The sequence below is a fragment of the Esox lucius genome, chromosome 11 (genome assembly GCF_011004845.1).
Source record: "Esox lucius isolate fEsoLuc1 chromosome 11, fEsoLuc1.pri, whole genome shotgun sequence".
NCBI lineage: Eukaryota > Metazoa > Chordata > Actinopteri > Esociformes > Esocidae > Esox > Esox lucius.
The window spans coordinates 32,705,775-32,723,156 of NC_047579.1; the positions used below are offsets into that span (position 1 = coordinate 32,705,775).

Consider the following 17,382-nt stretch of genomic DNA (forward strand, 5'->3'; position numbering starts at 1 on the left):
TTTTCTTCATTGACGAAGCCTATATTTTTATTTAATCTCAAGTATATATAACTCAGGTCTTGTCGTAAAATCAACTGGAACATTTAATGGCGTAACCGTGTATTATGCCATTGTTTTGCGTGGATTACACAATTGCCCCCTCATGTGGTGCTTTTCTCATTGTACAGGCATTTTGAAACACAAAGCATATTCCTACTCATTCTAAAAGAAATATGGTTGTAAGGATTTATTCAGTTTGTGTTGATCTTATGTCATGAAAGTCAAGAGCACTAGGAGTAATTTAATAATTGTTAGACAATAAACGTAAAAACAATTCTTAATACAAAGTAATCATTGGTATTCAGTACAGCATTTTTTTTCATTTTGTTGGAAAGGTTATGAAATGACTATGACTGGTTAAAACCTACAGACTAAGGACTCATCTCAAATTCTGACAAACCTGCATAATTGTATTTCCTAACAGTATTTCCCATGGTCAAATTAACTGACAAGCTGGTCTTGGGCATTGTACGAAAACAGACTTCCTGACACTGGGCATAGGATGAATATTGTAATTAGTTAAGACTATGCACCTTGGCCAAAGAATATGGGAATAAAGAAGTATTTATCATATCCCTTTGGTGCCCTTACACTTATAATTCTACCAAATTAAAGCATGCCTGTGAAGGGTGTTGCACTGGAAGTATCAGAGTAGTAGCCTGCCCAAAACCATCTGTGGGTAAATTTGACAATGGAAAATAGTTCTACTGCTTAAATATTCCAGTATGAATTTGAGCCATTAGGGCCAGTTTCACAGACACAGGTTAAGTTTAGTCTAGGGCTAATTATTTTGAGTTTTATTGTCCTAGACAAGGCTTAATCTGTCGAGTTAATGTTTCTCTGCAGATTACGTTTTATTGTTTGATAGCTCAAAACAAGCATTTTTTATACATTTAGATGAATACATAATCCCTTTCACAATAAAATACTTAATACTTAATTTCTGATATCACAGAAAGGCATACCATGCAGCCTTGTAATTATTTTAAAACAGTCTGGTACGATCCACTTACAGACTTACACAGACTTGATCACATACCCAAAACCAGTAGTCAAAAGATAATTAAGTTGTATACTAGGTGTAGGATTATTTTATATTATGGGCAGGTGCAAGAACCTGTTTCTTCAAAAAATCAACCCAGAAAAGACACTACACCCTAGGGAAGGTAATATCATTTTCAAAAGAATCTTTCAACAGGTTGTACTTATTACATAGTATTGAGGTCTTCCATGAGCATCTGGAAATGCATCAAGCAGACCTTGTATCATTACTACTTGACTTCAGGCAAACCATAGCTGTTCTGAAAGACAGCTAACAAATAAAAAGTCTTACTGAATGTATTAGTTGTGTTATGATTAAGGGTAGGTCTTCCTGCATTTTTATTTTATTTATGTAGCTACAGTAGCTTTACAGTGTTTACAGTGCACCAGGAGCAGAGCAGCAGAACAGCTAGGCTGAACCCCACCACCATCAGGAGGATCAGGGACAGGGGAGCAGTCCTAGGGGGGCTCAGGAGGGAGGGCCTGGAGAAGGAGGCTCGGGACTGTATGTACTGGTCCACTGAGTCCCCCAGATTGTAGCGTCTTGGGCAGAAGCCCAGGTCTCGACGGGCTTTCTCGATCTTGAAGGTGTGGCTCACTGCAATGTTCCTCACCTGGAAGGAGGCATTGAGAGAGGATTTAGAGGAACGCTACTCAGGTAAATTATTGTTTTCCGCATTTAACATAATTATCTATAAAATATCGACACCCAGTATTTCAATCATTTTGGTGAAGAGCTGGTTGAAGAGTGGGTGTCCACATCTGTTCCAACCCACCCATCCTCCATAAATACCAAGTTAGGGCGCATTGAGATGACTGAACCAAAGGACCCCTTTCTGGGAGGCAACGTTGAGGCTTTGGAGCTTGAAGTTGGTCAGACTGCATGGTAAAGCCTTTGACTAACCTTCATTTACCCACAGCCTGCCAGGCCCTATCTGAATGATTTCTCTCTGGTCCCTATATCCACTTACTGCAGGGAAGATAGTGTGTCTGCATGGAAAATAACAGTAGTGACAGAAGCTCTCAGACAACATCAGTGATTTGACAGCAGTGATTCAATACTGCATGTATATCTTTGTCTCTTTAGAGACAAAGAGCTTGTTTACATTACAAGAGAGAATAAGATGTTAAATAGGCTTCTCTTGGCGGGCAGAAACATTTCCATAGCGTTTTGATTCACACCGGCACATTCGAGATTTACAACAAAGGATCGTAGCTCTTAGTCGCGGGGAAATCGAGCGATATGCGAGTGCACTGCTCAGAAACCTGATACAGTTCTGACATGTCAAAAATGTGGGGTATTCTACCTCAGAGGTGGCGTCTCAAGCTATCGATATATCTGCAAGTTTACACCCCAAAAAATCTAGTGTCGAGTTGTCTTCGACTTGTCTTAGAAAATGTAGCACGTTAACAAGCCCTTAAATTGTATGTTATGCCTCTCAGCACTATTTGTTTTTAGCCCTCCAACATGACCTTTCAACAGGGGTAGTGATGTTCTCCCATAATGTTTCATGTTAGAAAATAAACCTAAAGAAAAGGAACCAGTTGGAGTTGAGCCTGCACCGAAGACAATGATAACGGCCTCTAGATGTATGAAAACTATTTTCTTGCATGGAAATTGCCATTAAGGGCTTATGCCATTTAGAAATAGTCAACTGGGTGGAATTTTGAGATTAGGGCCTGTTCACCTGGACCATCATCATGATGAACAATGCTAATTAAACTCAGCAAGTGGAAATGTAGTAGTATATGTGTACTAAATACGTGAGCCAGTAAGGATCAAGATGTTTTCAGACTACATGACCGGTATGCTTCAACAAGTGCAGTGCAAAGGTTTCATTCACTTATTTGGGCCCAGAAATATATATTTTGATTGAAGACTAAAATAAAAGGAAAATAAGCAGTGTATCATGGTATTTCTTACTAGCATAGTGGTGGGCCAATACATTTTTTTGTGGACTAGATTTCACTTTGGCCGATTGTATGTATTTATGAGAAAACATTGAGTCCTATCAAGGGAGAATATTCTTCTCAAGTTCAAGAAAGAAAGTCCTGTACTGTGTTTTTATGTCAGCATCCCTGAGGTGATGGCTAGGTTAATCATCTGGAAATGTAGCTAGATATTGTCTTTCTAATTAATCTTTATATTATATAGCTGTTTTCATATGTAGAATTTGTTTCCTGTAAACAATAATTGCAATTATAACAACATAATAAGAACAACAAAAATAAATCATTTTCTTGGCCTTGCCTGTGGTGTAATCCAACCCTCTAACAACCCAGTTTATAATGATAAATATAAAGCAAAGTGAGAGAATTTTTAATTCAGAAATATCTGTTTTATATCTCATAACATATCCTTCACCTCCAATGTTTTTGCAAGGCATTTATTGGCAGTTGAATAAGCAGGAGACATATGAATTGGAGACCAGAAATATATATTCAAGAATCCCTCAGATATACGAATGCACATTTACTGCTTACCTCATTTCTGGTAAAGAGCAGAGGGATCTCCACTACAGGCTTCAGCGCCAGGTGTAAACATTCCATCAGAATGGCTATGAAATACAAACACAGACATAGAGATAAAAGACCGCTATTTGCCAGATCAGAACTATGAGCAAGAACTACGAGCAATAATGTGTGTGTGTGTGTACGTATAGGTTCTATTAAACTTGTACGCCAAAAATCCTGGCATAGGATTGTTAACACAAAATGTTAAAACAATAAATATTCCAACTTGTGGAGACATTTCACCCGTTTGCTGCAGGAACAAGGCTATTCTATACATACAGGTTAGGTTTAAGGAAAAACGTACAATGGGGATTAACGGTCAGGGAAAATCACATTTTGACTGGGGAATATTTGTTTTGATGGCATACAAGGATAGCAATACAAAGGTATATCTTGCCTGCTGAGTAGACCAGTGATACAGGCAGGTGAATCAATGGTCGGCTGTACCCCAGCTTTTCAAACTGGAGTGGGGGAGAAAGACACAGGTGATATAAAATGAAGACAACGCCTACGTGTTAATCGCCCAAAAAGCAGAGAATTACAAACCAGCGGTGTTAACCATTCAAACAGGTTGACTGATTCCCCGTCGTTGATGAAGTAGGCCTGTCCACTCTGTGGTAGAAAGTTTAATGTTACCATTGGACCTGAACTGTGTAAACAGTATTCTACTGTACATACAGTATATATTTATACACTGAGTTTAGTGTTTCATGCCATAGCAATTGTTATTAAATTACTTTGCCTTGCATTACTATTTAAACACTATTTTACATTTTCTGCTTAAATTACTATTTAAGCAGAAAAACCAGACACACCATGATATATCTTATGGCCATGGTTCTCCAATGAGAGCTTGTCAGTGGTAATGCTATCAATGGTATCCATGGAGATGGTGGATGTTGGATACTTACAGCCACACAATTTCTCTTGGCTGTGAGGCTTTCAGCAGCCAGTACATGGGCCAACACCAGGTTATCTACATGGACCCAGTTCATCTTGGCTTGGGGGTTCCCAAAGCTGAAACTGAACAACCTGCTCTCCACATTGACCTTGGGAGAGAGACAGAAAGAGACTCAGCCTGTTGTCAGCTTTAGAATCAGAATGTAGCAGTGAATAAGTGGACTACAAACCGATAAGTGAGGCCAACCGCTGAAAGTACTAATTAAACATAACTGAACGCACAGAGTCTAGCGAAGACATTAATCTGGCCTTAAAAGACGGCACTAGATAGAAATCATTCAGGGTCAACTACATCTATTTTTCCATACGTTGTCTTTTTTTAGTGTAAACCCAGTGCATTATCTGTCCAGATGTAGTCTTGTCACAAAAAGACCCACTGAGGCCTAACAGTTGGACCTACAATCTAACAGGCCAACTCTACTGTAATCGATACAGCTCAGCCCTTCCGTTCTTTGCACAGCCCAGCCGAGACTATGCCTTCAGTCTTCCCCTGAAGAGAGGGGTGAAACTAGCATTACTGCAGAGTATTTGATTTGAGTACGATTTCTGCAGCCGAAGCAACCTCCACCACAGTGCAATCCTTGTCCTGAGCTGTGTGGTCATGCGTGCATGGCTCTCACCACTAGGAAACGCTGAACAATGAAACTGAACACCCTAAGAGGAACCATTAATAATTCAACACCAGGTACGAATTCTGCCAGCCAAGGAACTAAACACTAAGAACACCCTGTCAGAGAGCCTATATACCTAACAGAAGGGCAATGACAGTGGGCTGAAATGTTGTTGCGCACAGAAAGAAGCAGAACACAGAGAGAAGCAGAACACTCCATGTGTCTCTCTAGTGCTGCTGTCTCGGATGAACGGGCAACTTGGGATGTAGTTTCATGTTAGATATTTTAACTGTGGTTCCATGCGGCTGATAAGTGGACACTCACCATAACCCTGTGCAGGTGTCGTCTCTCTTCTGGCCCGTAGATGCCAGAGGGTCGCAGAACACAGGTCCGCAAGAGGCCCCCACCTTGACAGAGAGAAAGGCATTGAATAATCAGCTACACCTGGAAACTCAGAAAGTGTGCTACTTTACAAACGGGTTACCCCAGCGAGTAATAATAATTTAATTAGGAGAAGTAAATTCCATGTACCTGCACAACATGCATAAAGATCCATCAATTAAAAATAATCTTTATTCCTATATGTCTTCGATATCCCCTCTTGAAAAGAACGAATGGTACAGTAGGGTATATAATGACAGTGTGAAGCTCCTAGCTTAATGGAATATATAAGTGGTCATGGGGGGTTAGGGTTTCCCCAAGGAGGGGGTGCAGGCATCACAACTGATTAACCAAGACCTCAGTGGAATTACAGTGATGTAGTAAGATAATCCCAACACCTTTCATGGAGATGAACTGTTCATCACCTGTTCAGTAGGTAGTTGCTAATCAAATGCACCGAATAACAGCGTCATCCTGCACAATTAAATTGTGCAGTACATTGTGTGTGTGTGTGTTAGTGTGGTGTGTGTTCACACATGCGTTTGTGTAACAATGTCTCCAATGAGTCTCACTCTCTGTGTTACAGTATTTGTATGACGTCTGTCTGTTCTCAATGTCCGTTACTACTGGTCAAATGAACTGTGCATCCCTCTGTTGGAATCTCTGGTCAAGTGTGTTGCCTGGCCAGAGTGGTGTCATTGACCACTTCTCCTCGGTCTCCTGTGGCATTGGGTTTTCCAGCTCTAACTTTTACTGGTGTCAGCAGGTCCAGTTGGATTGAGTTGCACACACATAGACAGCTTGTCTTCCCTGTCAACCATTACCTCAGTGGCCATACAGAGACTAACACACACACACACCCCCACACACACTGACACACACACACACATTGGAGGGCTATGGTTCACAAAGCATTCAGACATACACACTGAAAACCAGAAGACACTGGGAACAAACGGTCCATTTCCATTTGAGCTAAACCAGACAAAGTCACAGTGTCTTTGCTACCTTGGATCGAGCGTCCGTTGGCTGTTAGAATCATCTGGTCAGCGATGGATTTGGTCCTGGAGTAGTGGTCTATGTGCTGAGACAGGAGAAAGCATCATGTGTGTTTATATCAACACTTTTAGAAATGATTTCCTAACATATAGCCTCCAGAGGTCCATGTTGAGGAAAATATGTCCTACAGAAGGGATTGCAAAAGACATGCTCGGCAGGTAGTAATACTGTACTCACTCACTCTCTCTCTTACAAAACAGTGTCAGGTTTTGATCATCTAAGCTATTCCAAACAGTGTAACTCAATTCATGATGGAGATATACAGTTGCGTAAATCCATGTAAGTAGCTTTATCAGGTTTTGTTTGTCATGTACAACATGCCAGATTAACCCAGTAGTAACAAATTAACATAAAATAGGGAAATATATAATATATTCTATATTCACAGTAAGTACATGCCCTGCTTTGAAAAAGCAACTACATTTTCAAAAAGCATTTTATCGTTTCGCAAAATGACACCATTTTGAAAATCGACAACATTGTGCCAATAAATGCAAGCATTTGATTGATAACAACAGTGAACAGGCTACAGTATAGCTGCTCCTCATAGTGACATCCTGTTCTTACCATGTCCAGTGGTACACAGGGCACAGAGTCCTCATCTCCATCCTCTATGGGTTTACCAGCAAAGGATACATTAACTGTACTGGTATAGACCAGGCGGGAAATGCCCCTCTCCACACACACTGAAACCGGAAGGAAAAAAGCTGGGTTATATTCGGGCCAAGTCGTATCACTTCACCAAGATATGGAATTGAAAGCGCATTCGTTTTGAGGAGTATAATTAAAAAACAGCCATATTCTCGACCCCAAAAGATTCAGCTTAAGCTATGCAAGATAACAACACTTTATATCTCAAACAAGGTAATTCTATTACCACACTACATTTAACAGACAGTATATGGCTACACATAATAACTGCACAGTTGCAATGCACCCCAATAGCAGTCACTGAGCAGGTATTTTCCACCATTTCATTGTTGGGACCACGTTTGACAAATAATAGCACACAAGCGCCAACACTTCCCCGGACAAATGAGGTGAGAGGAGCTTGTTACCCTTAATGACATTCTTTGTCCCTCCAACATTGACTGACTCCACCTCCTCTTTCCTCAACTGTGAGACACAGAACATAGTGGTTACATGGATATCACTACACACCCACATAGTAGATGCGGAATGAGTCATTACATAACTGAAACAAGCAATGTGTAATAATATGTTCACTTGTGTTATTGCACATGTGTAACTACTGATTTCAACACAAAAGGTTATTTCAGTACGTTACTAATGTTTTGTAATTAAACATTAAAAAGTCAGTTTTCGTTAGTGCCATCATCCTGATTTAAATAGGCTAGGGCCTTGTTACTTACATAAAATATACTTGCTAAGTATATTATATGTAACTAGAATGATCTGATGTTTCGCTTTATTCAGTAAACCCTTTGAGTTAGTCATTAACACAGAAATACACTTACAGGATAGGGTGTCTTTTGTTACCATTGTTGTACCATGGTTGATCAAAGCCTATTTAAATTGTTAGATCAATAAGGTTTAAACACGTATTACCTGTGGAGTTGTAGTTACATGTAACAGTGTAATTATAAAGCAACACTTACATAATAAAACAAGAGGATGTGTAATCAGAATCAGCTTTAAATTAAGTAAAACTGCTTTCGGTGTAGTAGGGCTGCTAGTAAAAACCAACATAAAGAGACAGGATACACAATCTACACACAGTTGATATGCAATTCTATACAATGGGCTATGAGCAGAGTGTTTATAAAATACATTGATTTACAGTTTCAGCTTAGTATATTGAATTGCAGGGAGATGAGCAGACTTCGGAGTGCAGTATAGAGCAGGTGTTGAATTGACAGTTGCAGTTTGAAAGTGGCTTGATGTGGACTAATAATATTAAATAGCCTCTCTGGGACAGATGTCTGGTTGCTGAGGGCCACAGCAGGGGTATTCAGCTATTACCCTATGAGGTCCAGAGCCTGCAGGTTTTCTGTTCTACCTCATCATTAATTGCACCCACCTAGTGTCCCAGGTCTGAATCAGTCCCTGATAAAAGTGTTGAATTTAGAAAACAGTCTTGGAGGTCCAGAGTTGAGTTTGAGGGCCATAGGGAATATTTTGGTCATGATTGACTTCTACTAAATGTTTTGGAACCGTGGTTTGACTGCGGTGGGAAGGTTCTGCAATGATTTTGGTTTCATATATTTTTAAGGGACAATCAATTCCAAAAAAATAAAAAAGACCACTTGAAATGTTAGAAGCCTTTTAAAACCTAAAAAAAAAGTTGCGCGTTACTAGAAAGTGCTCCAGCAACAGGGTTGTTAAAGATCCTATATGTATGATGAGATTGGATAAGTTTCAATAACAAAGGCTTCTCTCTATATGGTATGATACACAGCTCAAGAAAAAATGAAGAGACCACTGCATCTTTTTCTTTTGAGTGAGGAACAGAAGGGTAGAATTTAAGAGACCACTGCAAATTGAACAATTCTGTTCCTCATTCAAAACTATCCTTTTAAAATGTTTGGGAAAAGAAAGAAAAACGTGCAGTGGTCTCTTCATTTTTTCCGGAGCTCTGTACTACTCTGGAATGCACCAGTTTTTAGTAACAGGGTTAGGGCCCATTGTATCCCTCTCAAAGAGCATTCACCAATAAATGAAGCCCTGAAAACAAACATTCTAAAATCCTCACCTAAGGAAAGATGTGGACGACACTTCTGGTGCCTGGTCCACCTCCTTTATTTTAGGAATAATGTTCCAGGAGACCGGCAACTGCGAGTGCTGTTATCTAATTCTGTTATTACATTCCCAGTCAGAAAAATGAATAAAGATATGAGAATAGTGAAATGATGCCCTCCGACTGTTTGTTCAGGAACTAACCTGTTCTGGGCCTGACATCCCATAGGAAGCAGTGTGGAATATACAGTCGACTCCCTCACAGACCGTGTAAAGGGAGTCATAGTCCCGGATGTCGCTCTGTAAGAGGATGAAATGAGTGTATGAAAGACTTTGAGCACTGTTTATTCTTCTATCCCTTAATGAATGTACTCTCATGTAATATAATAAGGTTAATATCATTATTATATTACATAATAATAATATCATGGTGAGTGGCTCAGGGTAGAAAGACTCCCTGTGTCTTCGTATTTATATTACACAGAGTGGAGTGTCAGTAATGTAAAGAAAAGAAGACATTCTACACAATTCACCCTGGCTGTTATGGAGCTCTTCAGCTTCTTTTAATAGTGATCTATCTTGTTCAGCAAGACGACAGCGTGAACATACAGTACATGGTGTGGGCATATATGCATTTTCCAATGACCGATAAGGACAATTAGGGTAAAGTGGCATGAAGGCTGCACCTGAAACCAGAATCAGAGGCCCTCCCCCTTCTGTTCCAGTTAACGCGTGGCTTTCAGATAGATCACTTACCTGTTGCTTTATACCTGATCCATGTATACCTAACTGTATTAGCCATCCATACCCAAGGACGCCCTATAAATCTTAATATGGTTTTCAGGGATACAGTCATCTTCAGCCTAGATTCTGTTGCCCTTTTGAAAACCCGGATGTTGGAACTCCTCTTAGACATTACTTTTACACCTGCTATGTTAGGTACAGTGAGGTTATCTGAGGAAAGATATTACATCAAACTCGAATTTCACTGCATTCACATGTTAATATCCAGCCTCAACAATATCAGGGGAATCAGAGATTAGAAGAATAGTTCACCCTAATGCCAAAATGACATATGGGTTTTCTTATCCTGGTAGCAGTCTATGGACAAAGTACAACATCAGGCACCGATCCCATGAAAGTTATTATGGAAAAGCTGCAGCCTTCCTTCTCCACCATCCATGTAACTAAGAGCAGTATCAGTAGCTTCCTCAGGTCCACTGACAAACCATGGCAGACTGGTGCAAGCAAAATCACTCTGTCAGTTTCTGATCATGTAAAAATATTACTGATTAAGTCGCTACAAAATAACTTTCAAATATCAAACAAAATATCGCTTTTAAAGCATGTGTAAGTTGGCTGACTAAAGCTAAGTGTAACTTACTGAGGTAAGTTTTATATTGGACATTTAGTAAATATTTCCCCATTCCATTTCCATATATTGAGAATAAACATATAATATCCACCGCATGTCCACACACTTTACCTCTCTGGATTGGGGAGTGATGGATTGAATGCAAACAGTTTTGGCTGCAATTCAGCAAGCTTCCAAAGAATAAAAAGCAACATAATCCTTAAAAATCCATTGATGTTTATGTTTATAGTGTACTCCAACAACATCCATATAAAGTGAGTGTGTATATCTACCTGATAGAAGACCACAGACGTGCCATCCACAGCATCCCAAGATGGTTTGTAGAGGTCCAACAGCACCACAGACACTCCCCGGCTGGCCAGCGCTCTGCCCAGTCTCAGCCCGAAATATCCTGCTCCCCCAGTCACCAGCACCCTGCCTGTCCCCGTCCCTGCCCGTCTCAAAGCCCGGTCAGTCACTTCTTCCAGCTGGGATGTTGCACACTCTGGGCTGCTGCACCAAGCGCCTACCACCCCGTTGGCCCTCTGCCGGGCGGCCGGAGGCGGGTTCGGCCCGGGGCCTGGTCGGCTGACCCAGGGCTGTAGGTTGTGATGGTAGGGGTGGTGGTGTCCGTTGGCCTGTTGGCGGCACCCAGCCGTGCTAGAGGGGTGCAGCGGGACACAGGGGCAGGGCAGGTGCTCCATTTGGCACAGTGACACCCCATTGTCTTTCATAATGGGACCACACCGCTCCATTCACTCTCCTCTTCGTATAGATGGAACCCTGGCAGGGACAGGGGGATAGAATGGTCTCGTACCCCATCAATTCGTCTTCATCCCACAAGCAACATGGACACCATCTTGGCACACCTAACAGCATGTTGTGCACTAACAGTTTCTAAGCCAAATAACATACACGGCGATGCAGTCAAACAGTAGAGGATGAAATACAGTATGGATGGATTTTAAACAATAATCATTGCAGTAAACAATCTGATTAAAACAAGTGACTTCTATAGCTCTGTAAAATGAGTCCAAGCGTAAGTGTGTCGTTGCACCCAGTGCACACAGCGTAGGTCTGTATGGGGCCATTATTGTAGCAAAACTATTTACAAATGTGTGTGGAGAGTTGTGTAACTGGATCGCAATCCGTGTGTGCGTAATCAGATTTGTAAATGTGTAAAATCATTTGTAAATGTGTGCCGAGTTTTGTGAATGTACAGGAATCTGCAAATGTGTATTCAGATTCTGTGTGTGTATAATCAGAATTGTATGTGTAAAAAATGTGTAAGTGTATTGAGAATTGTAAATGTGTGGACAAATCTGTAAATGGGTACATTTATGTACAAATTATAAACACAACACTTTTGTTTTTGCCCCCATTTATCATGAGCTGAACTCAAAGATCTAAGACTTTCTCTATGTACATAAAAGGCCTATTTCTCTCAAATATTGTTCAAAAATCTGTCTAAATCTGTGTTAGTGAGCACTTCTCCTTTCCCGAGATAATCCATCCACCTTACAGGTGTGGCATATCAAGATGCTGATTAGACAGCATGATTATTGCACAGGTGTGCCTTATGCTGGCCACAATAAAAGGCCACTCTAAAATGTGCAGTTTCACTGTATTGAGGGAACCCAGGGGGGTCCAGGGGGGTCCGGGGGGGTCCGAAAACCAGTCAGTATCTGGTGTGACCACCATTTGCCTCACGCAGTGCAACACATCTCCTTCACATAGAGTTGGTCAGGTTGTTGGCCTGTGGAAAGTTGCGGGATATTAGCAGGACCTGGAACATGCTGTCGTATACGCTGATCCAGAGCATCCCAAACATGCTCAATGGGTGACATGTCCGATGAGTATGGTGGCCATGCAAGAACTGTTTTCAGCTTCCAAGAATTGTGTACAGATCCTTGCAAAATGGGGCCGTGCATTATCATGCAGCAATATGAGATGATGGTAGTGGATTAGTGGCACAACAATGGGCCTCAGGATATCGTCACGGTATCTATGTGCATTCAAAATGCCATCAATAAAATGCATGTGTTCATTGTCCATAACACACGCCTGCCCATACCATAACCCCACCGCCACCATGGGCTACTCGACGCTGCAGTCAGGTCGAGACCCTGATGAGGACGACGAGCGAGCAGATGAGCTTCCCTGAGACGGTTTTTGACAGTTTGTGCAGAAATTCTTTGGTTATGCAAACCGATTGGGGCTGGTCTCAGATGATCTTAACCCTTAGCTGGTGTGGTAACATGTGGTCTGCGGTTGTGAGGCCGGTTGGATGTACTGCCAAATTCTCTGAAACACCTTTGGAGTCGATTTACAGTAGAGAAATTCACATTCAATTCACGGGCAACCGCTCAGGTGAACATTCCTGCAGTCAGCATGCCAATACTTGCAACATCTGTGGCATTTTTTTTGTTTTTTTTTAACCTTTATTTAACCAGGAAAATACTTGTTGAGATTAAAAATCTTCAGTTCCATCACATTGTGCTGTGTGATGGAACTGCACATTTTAGAGGGGCCTTTTATAGTGGCCAGCCAAAGGCACACCTGTGCAATAATCATGATGTCTAATCAGCATCTTGATATGCCACACCTGTGAGGTGGTTGGATTATCTCAGCAAAGAAGAAGTGCTCACTAAGACAGATTTGTGAACAATATTTGAGAGAAATAGGCCTTTTGTGTACAGAGAGAAAGTCTAATATCTTTGAGTTCAGCTCATGATAAATGGGAGCAAAAAAATTTTCTTTTATAATTTTGTTCAGGGTATATCTGTAAATGCTTATACGGACAAGTCATCAGTTACAACTCAGACCGGCCTCTCAATTCGCTGTCTTTTTACGTGTGACTTTTGCTACACTTCTACCGCAGCAGAGATCTGCAAATGCGTGTTGCGATTTGCAAATGTGTGTGGAGATTTGTATGTTTTGCCACGCACTGACTTAATGCGTGACATTGATGGGCTGGTAATGTTGTGGTTTAAGGAATGCCATTTATGTCTATATTAAATAAATAAATATGGCTCCCAGAAAAGCTTCTCAGAATTTGTGAGGCTGCCAACCGCCTCAATGGGATGGGACGGGGTATGGGCTCTAATTCAGGACATCCTGGCTAGCACATCTTTTTGATTCAGGTAAGAGCTTTAGGTATGTAAACCAAATTAACATGATGACACAAGCGACGGCAAAATGTTAGATACAGTAGCTAGCTACAGTCCTATAGCTACTTGCAGTGGGTAGAACAAGTCTTTGATACATTGCCGATTTTGCAGGTTTTCCTACTTACAAAAGCATGTAGAGGTCTGTCATTTTTATCATAGGTACACTTCAACTGTGAGAGACGGAATCTAAAAAAAAATCCAGAAAATCACATTGTATGAGTTTTAAATAATTAATTGGCATTTTATTGCATGACATAAGTATTTGATCACCTACCAACCAGTAAGAATTCCGGCTCTCACAGACCTGTTAGTTTTTCTTTAAGGAGCCCTCCTGTTCTCCACTCATTACCTGTATTAAATGCACCTGCTTGAACTCGTTACCTGTATAAAAGACACCTGTCCACACACTCAATCAAACAGACATCAACCTCTCCACAATGGCCAAGACCAGAGAGCTGTGTAAAATTGTAGACCTGCACAAGGCTGGGATGGGCTACAGGACAATAGGCAAGCAGCTTGGTGAGAAGGCAATAACTGTTGGCGCAGTTATTAGAAAATGGAAGAAGTTCAAGATGATGGTCAATCTCCCTCGGTCTGGGGCTCCATGCAAGATCTCACCTCATGGGGCATCAATGATCATGAGGAAGGTGAGGGATCAGCCCAGAACTACACGGCAGGTCCTGGTCAATGACCTGAAGAGAGCTGGGACCACAGTCTCAAAGAAAACCATTAGTAACACACTATGCCGTCATGAATTAAAATCCTGCAGCGCACACAAGGTCCCCTGCTCAAGCAGCGCATGTCCAGGCCCGTCTGACGTTTGCCAATGACCATCTGGATGATTTAGAGGAGGAATGGGAGAAGGTCATTTGGTCTGATGAGACAAAAATAGAGCTTTTTGGTCTAAACTCCAGTCGCTGTGTTTGGAGGAAGAAGGATGAGTACAACCCCAATAACACCATCCCAACCGTAAAGCATGGAGGTGGAAACATCATTCTTTGGGGATGCTTTTCTGCAAAGGGGACAGGACGACTGCACCGTATTGAGGGGAGGATAGATAGATTGGCCAACAACCTCCTTCCCTCAGTAAGAGCATTGAAAATGGATCGTGGCTGGGTCTTCCAGCATGACAACGACCCAAAACACACAACCAGGGCAACTAAGGAGTTGCTCCGTAAGAAGAATCTCAAGGTCCTGGAGTGGTCTAGCCAGTCTCCAGACCTGAACCCAATAGAAAATCTTTGGAGGGAGCTCAAAGTCTGTATTGCCCAGCGACAGCCCCGAAACCTGAAGGATCTGGAGAAGGTCTGTATGGAGGATTGGGCCAAAATCCCTGCTGCAGTGTGTGCAAACTTGGTCAAGAACTACAGGAAACGTATGGTCTCTGTAATTGCAAACAAAGGTTTCTGTACCAAATATTAAGTTCTGCTTTTCTGATGTATCAAATACTTATGTCATGCAATAAAATGCAAATTAATTACTTAAAAATCATACTATGTGATTTTCTGGATTTTTGTTTTAGATTCCGTCACTCACAGTTGAAGAATACCTATGATAAAAATTACAGACTTCTACATGCTTTGTACGTGGGAAACACTGCCGATGTTGCAGGTTATCAAATACTTGTTTTCCCCACTGTATGTGTGTTGAGTTAGCAATTGTTTTTGCTAAATACCAGTACAGTAAACTAATGTTTGCTAAGTTAGTCTCATACCTAATCGTTAGCAATAACAAATGCTGCCAATAATGTCTATCTTGTTAATTAATCAATGTAAACAAGTGCAACTATAGCTACCAATAAATCATGTATTTATTAGATTTCACTCCATACAGTATTTGCTTCAGATACTGATATAGCCTAAATTGAATAACCTTGATTCTTGGTTGATTCAATTGCTTGAATACTGACCAGTTTACAAATTACTCAGTTTTTTATGTTCACCACTAGGAGATAGATGTACCAGGATAAGTGTGAAGAACCGGTGTCCACTAACTGTTGATCATTCTGTAGCTTGTCTATACACTGTTGGGGGTGTGACAGGCAATAATGTCCAGCAGAGCAGGTAGTCTAACCACCAATCCTTCTCTATAAGGTTTGGAGGCCGAGCCATATTTATTTAATATAGACTTAAATGGCATTCCTTAAACCAGCCCATCAGTGCATCTCACACTTAAAATTAGTGCGTCCTACCACACCCATTTGCAAATCGCAACACACATTTGCAGATCTCTGCTGCGGTAGAAGTGTACCAAAAGTCACGTGTAAAAAGACAGGCAATTGAGAGGCAATTATACTTGTTCGTATAAGCATTTACAGATTTGTCCACACATTTACAAATCTCAATACACTTACACACATTTTACATATACAATTCTGATTACGCACACACTGAATCTGAATACACATTTGCAAATCCCTTTGCACATTCACAAAACTCTGTGCGCATTTACAGATTATTTTACACATTTACAAATCTGATTACGCACACACGCATTGAGATACAGTTACACAACTCTCCACACACATTTGTAAATAGTTTTGCTACAATAATGGTATGTCTGGTAATTTTACTTTTAATATCGTATTTATCCCCAGCCAAAATCCAAACATATATACTTCATATAGCATTGGTAGCCTACTACAAGCAATTCACCTAATTAATTAATCAAAAGATCCGTGGACCTGTTTGCAATACTACTTTGTCTACTGTACCTTTTAACGTTCAGTTCTGTCACATATCCGTGCTTATGTTCATTTGGTATAAAGAATTAAAATTGACTTAATATTTAGAGACTGTGCTCTCCGGTTCCGGCAGTCTTCGATGACACTCTTCGCCTCTCAATCACCTGTGGCTTCGCCTGGGACATGCTACCACAGGCTCTGGATAAAACGTGAACTGTCTGAAGGTCCCTCGTAACTCCACCCAAAATGTCTCCTTGATTAGCAGTTCATGAATTATTAAGCAACTGAGGACTTTTTGATAGGGGCCAATGAGACAGTTTCGAATTTGTTCAAAATAAATATGTGTGGCATATTTGATCGAATACAAGTTTCATTATGCATAGACTGTTGTTTTGTAGCCTAATGAATGTGATACATGTGACATCCCAGAAACTTTGAGAAAAACATTATATTGGAATTTGAGATGGTCTATGCATATTCATGAGACTAGAGACAAGACCGCTCATTGGATAGTCAATAAAGTAATCAAATAATGAAAGGTATCCACCAATCCAAACCTTATGTGGTAACCTGACTTGTGGCTCTAGAATCTAGTAGAAATATTGTTCTGCTCCGTACTTGGGTGGACTTGGACCAGAATTCAGCCCATTTTCTTTACAGAGGACCCATTTATTTTCTCCAGGACCCCTCACTGGCCACATATATTTCTAGAGAATTCTTGCTTAAAACTAACAAAACAAGTTGGACAGGCACAGCAGTGGCGTCGTTAGGCCTGGGCATCCAGGGCTATAGCCCCGGATCTTTTATGAATAGCCCCGGATCTCAAATTGACCCCCCCAAAAACGTATAAAAAAATAGCCCTTTATCTATTCA

At 40.9% G+C, this 17,382-nt stretch overlaps 1 protein-coding gene across 1 annotated transcript; it reads right to left on the minus strand.

Annotated features, from left to right (window-relative positions):
* Positions 1–433: 433 nt before the first annotated feature.
* Positions 434–16,735, minus strand: sdr42e2 (short chain dehydrogenase/reductase family 42E, member 2). The gene is made up of 12 exons (XM_010897410.3): positions 16,540–16,735; positions 10,950–11,439; positions 9,507–9,602; positions 7,664–7,721; positions 7,173–7,291; positions 6,555–6,630; positions 5,490–5,572; positions 4,506–4,643; positions 4,141–4,206; positions 3,992–4,055; positions 3,565–3,638; positions 434–1,694 (listed from the first exon to the last, which is right to left on the minus strand). The coding sequence occupies exons 2-12, from the start codon at positions 11,409–11,411 to the stop codon at positions 1,437–1,439; spliced, it is 1,494 nt and encodes a 497-aa protein (XP_010895712.1). The 5' UTR covers positions 11,412–11,439; positions 16,540–16,735; the 3' UTR covers positions 434–1,436.
* Positions 16,736–17,382: the final 647 nt, after the last annotated feature.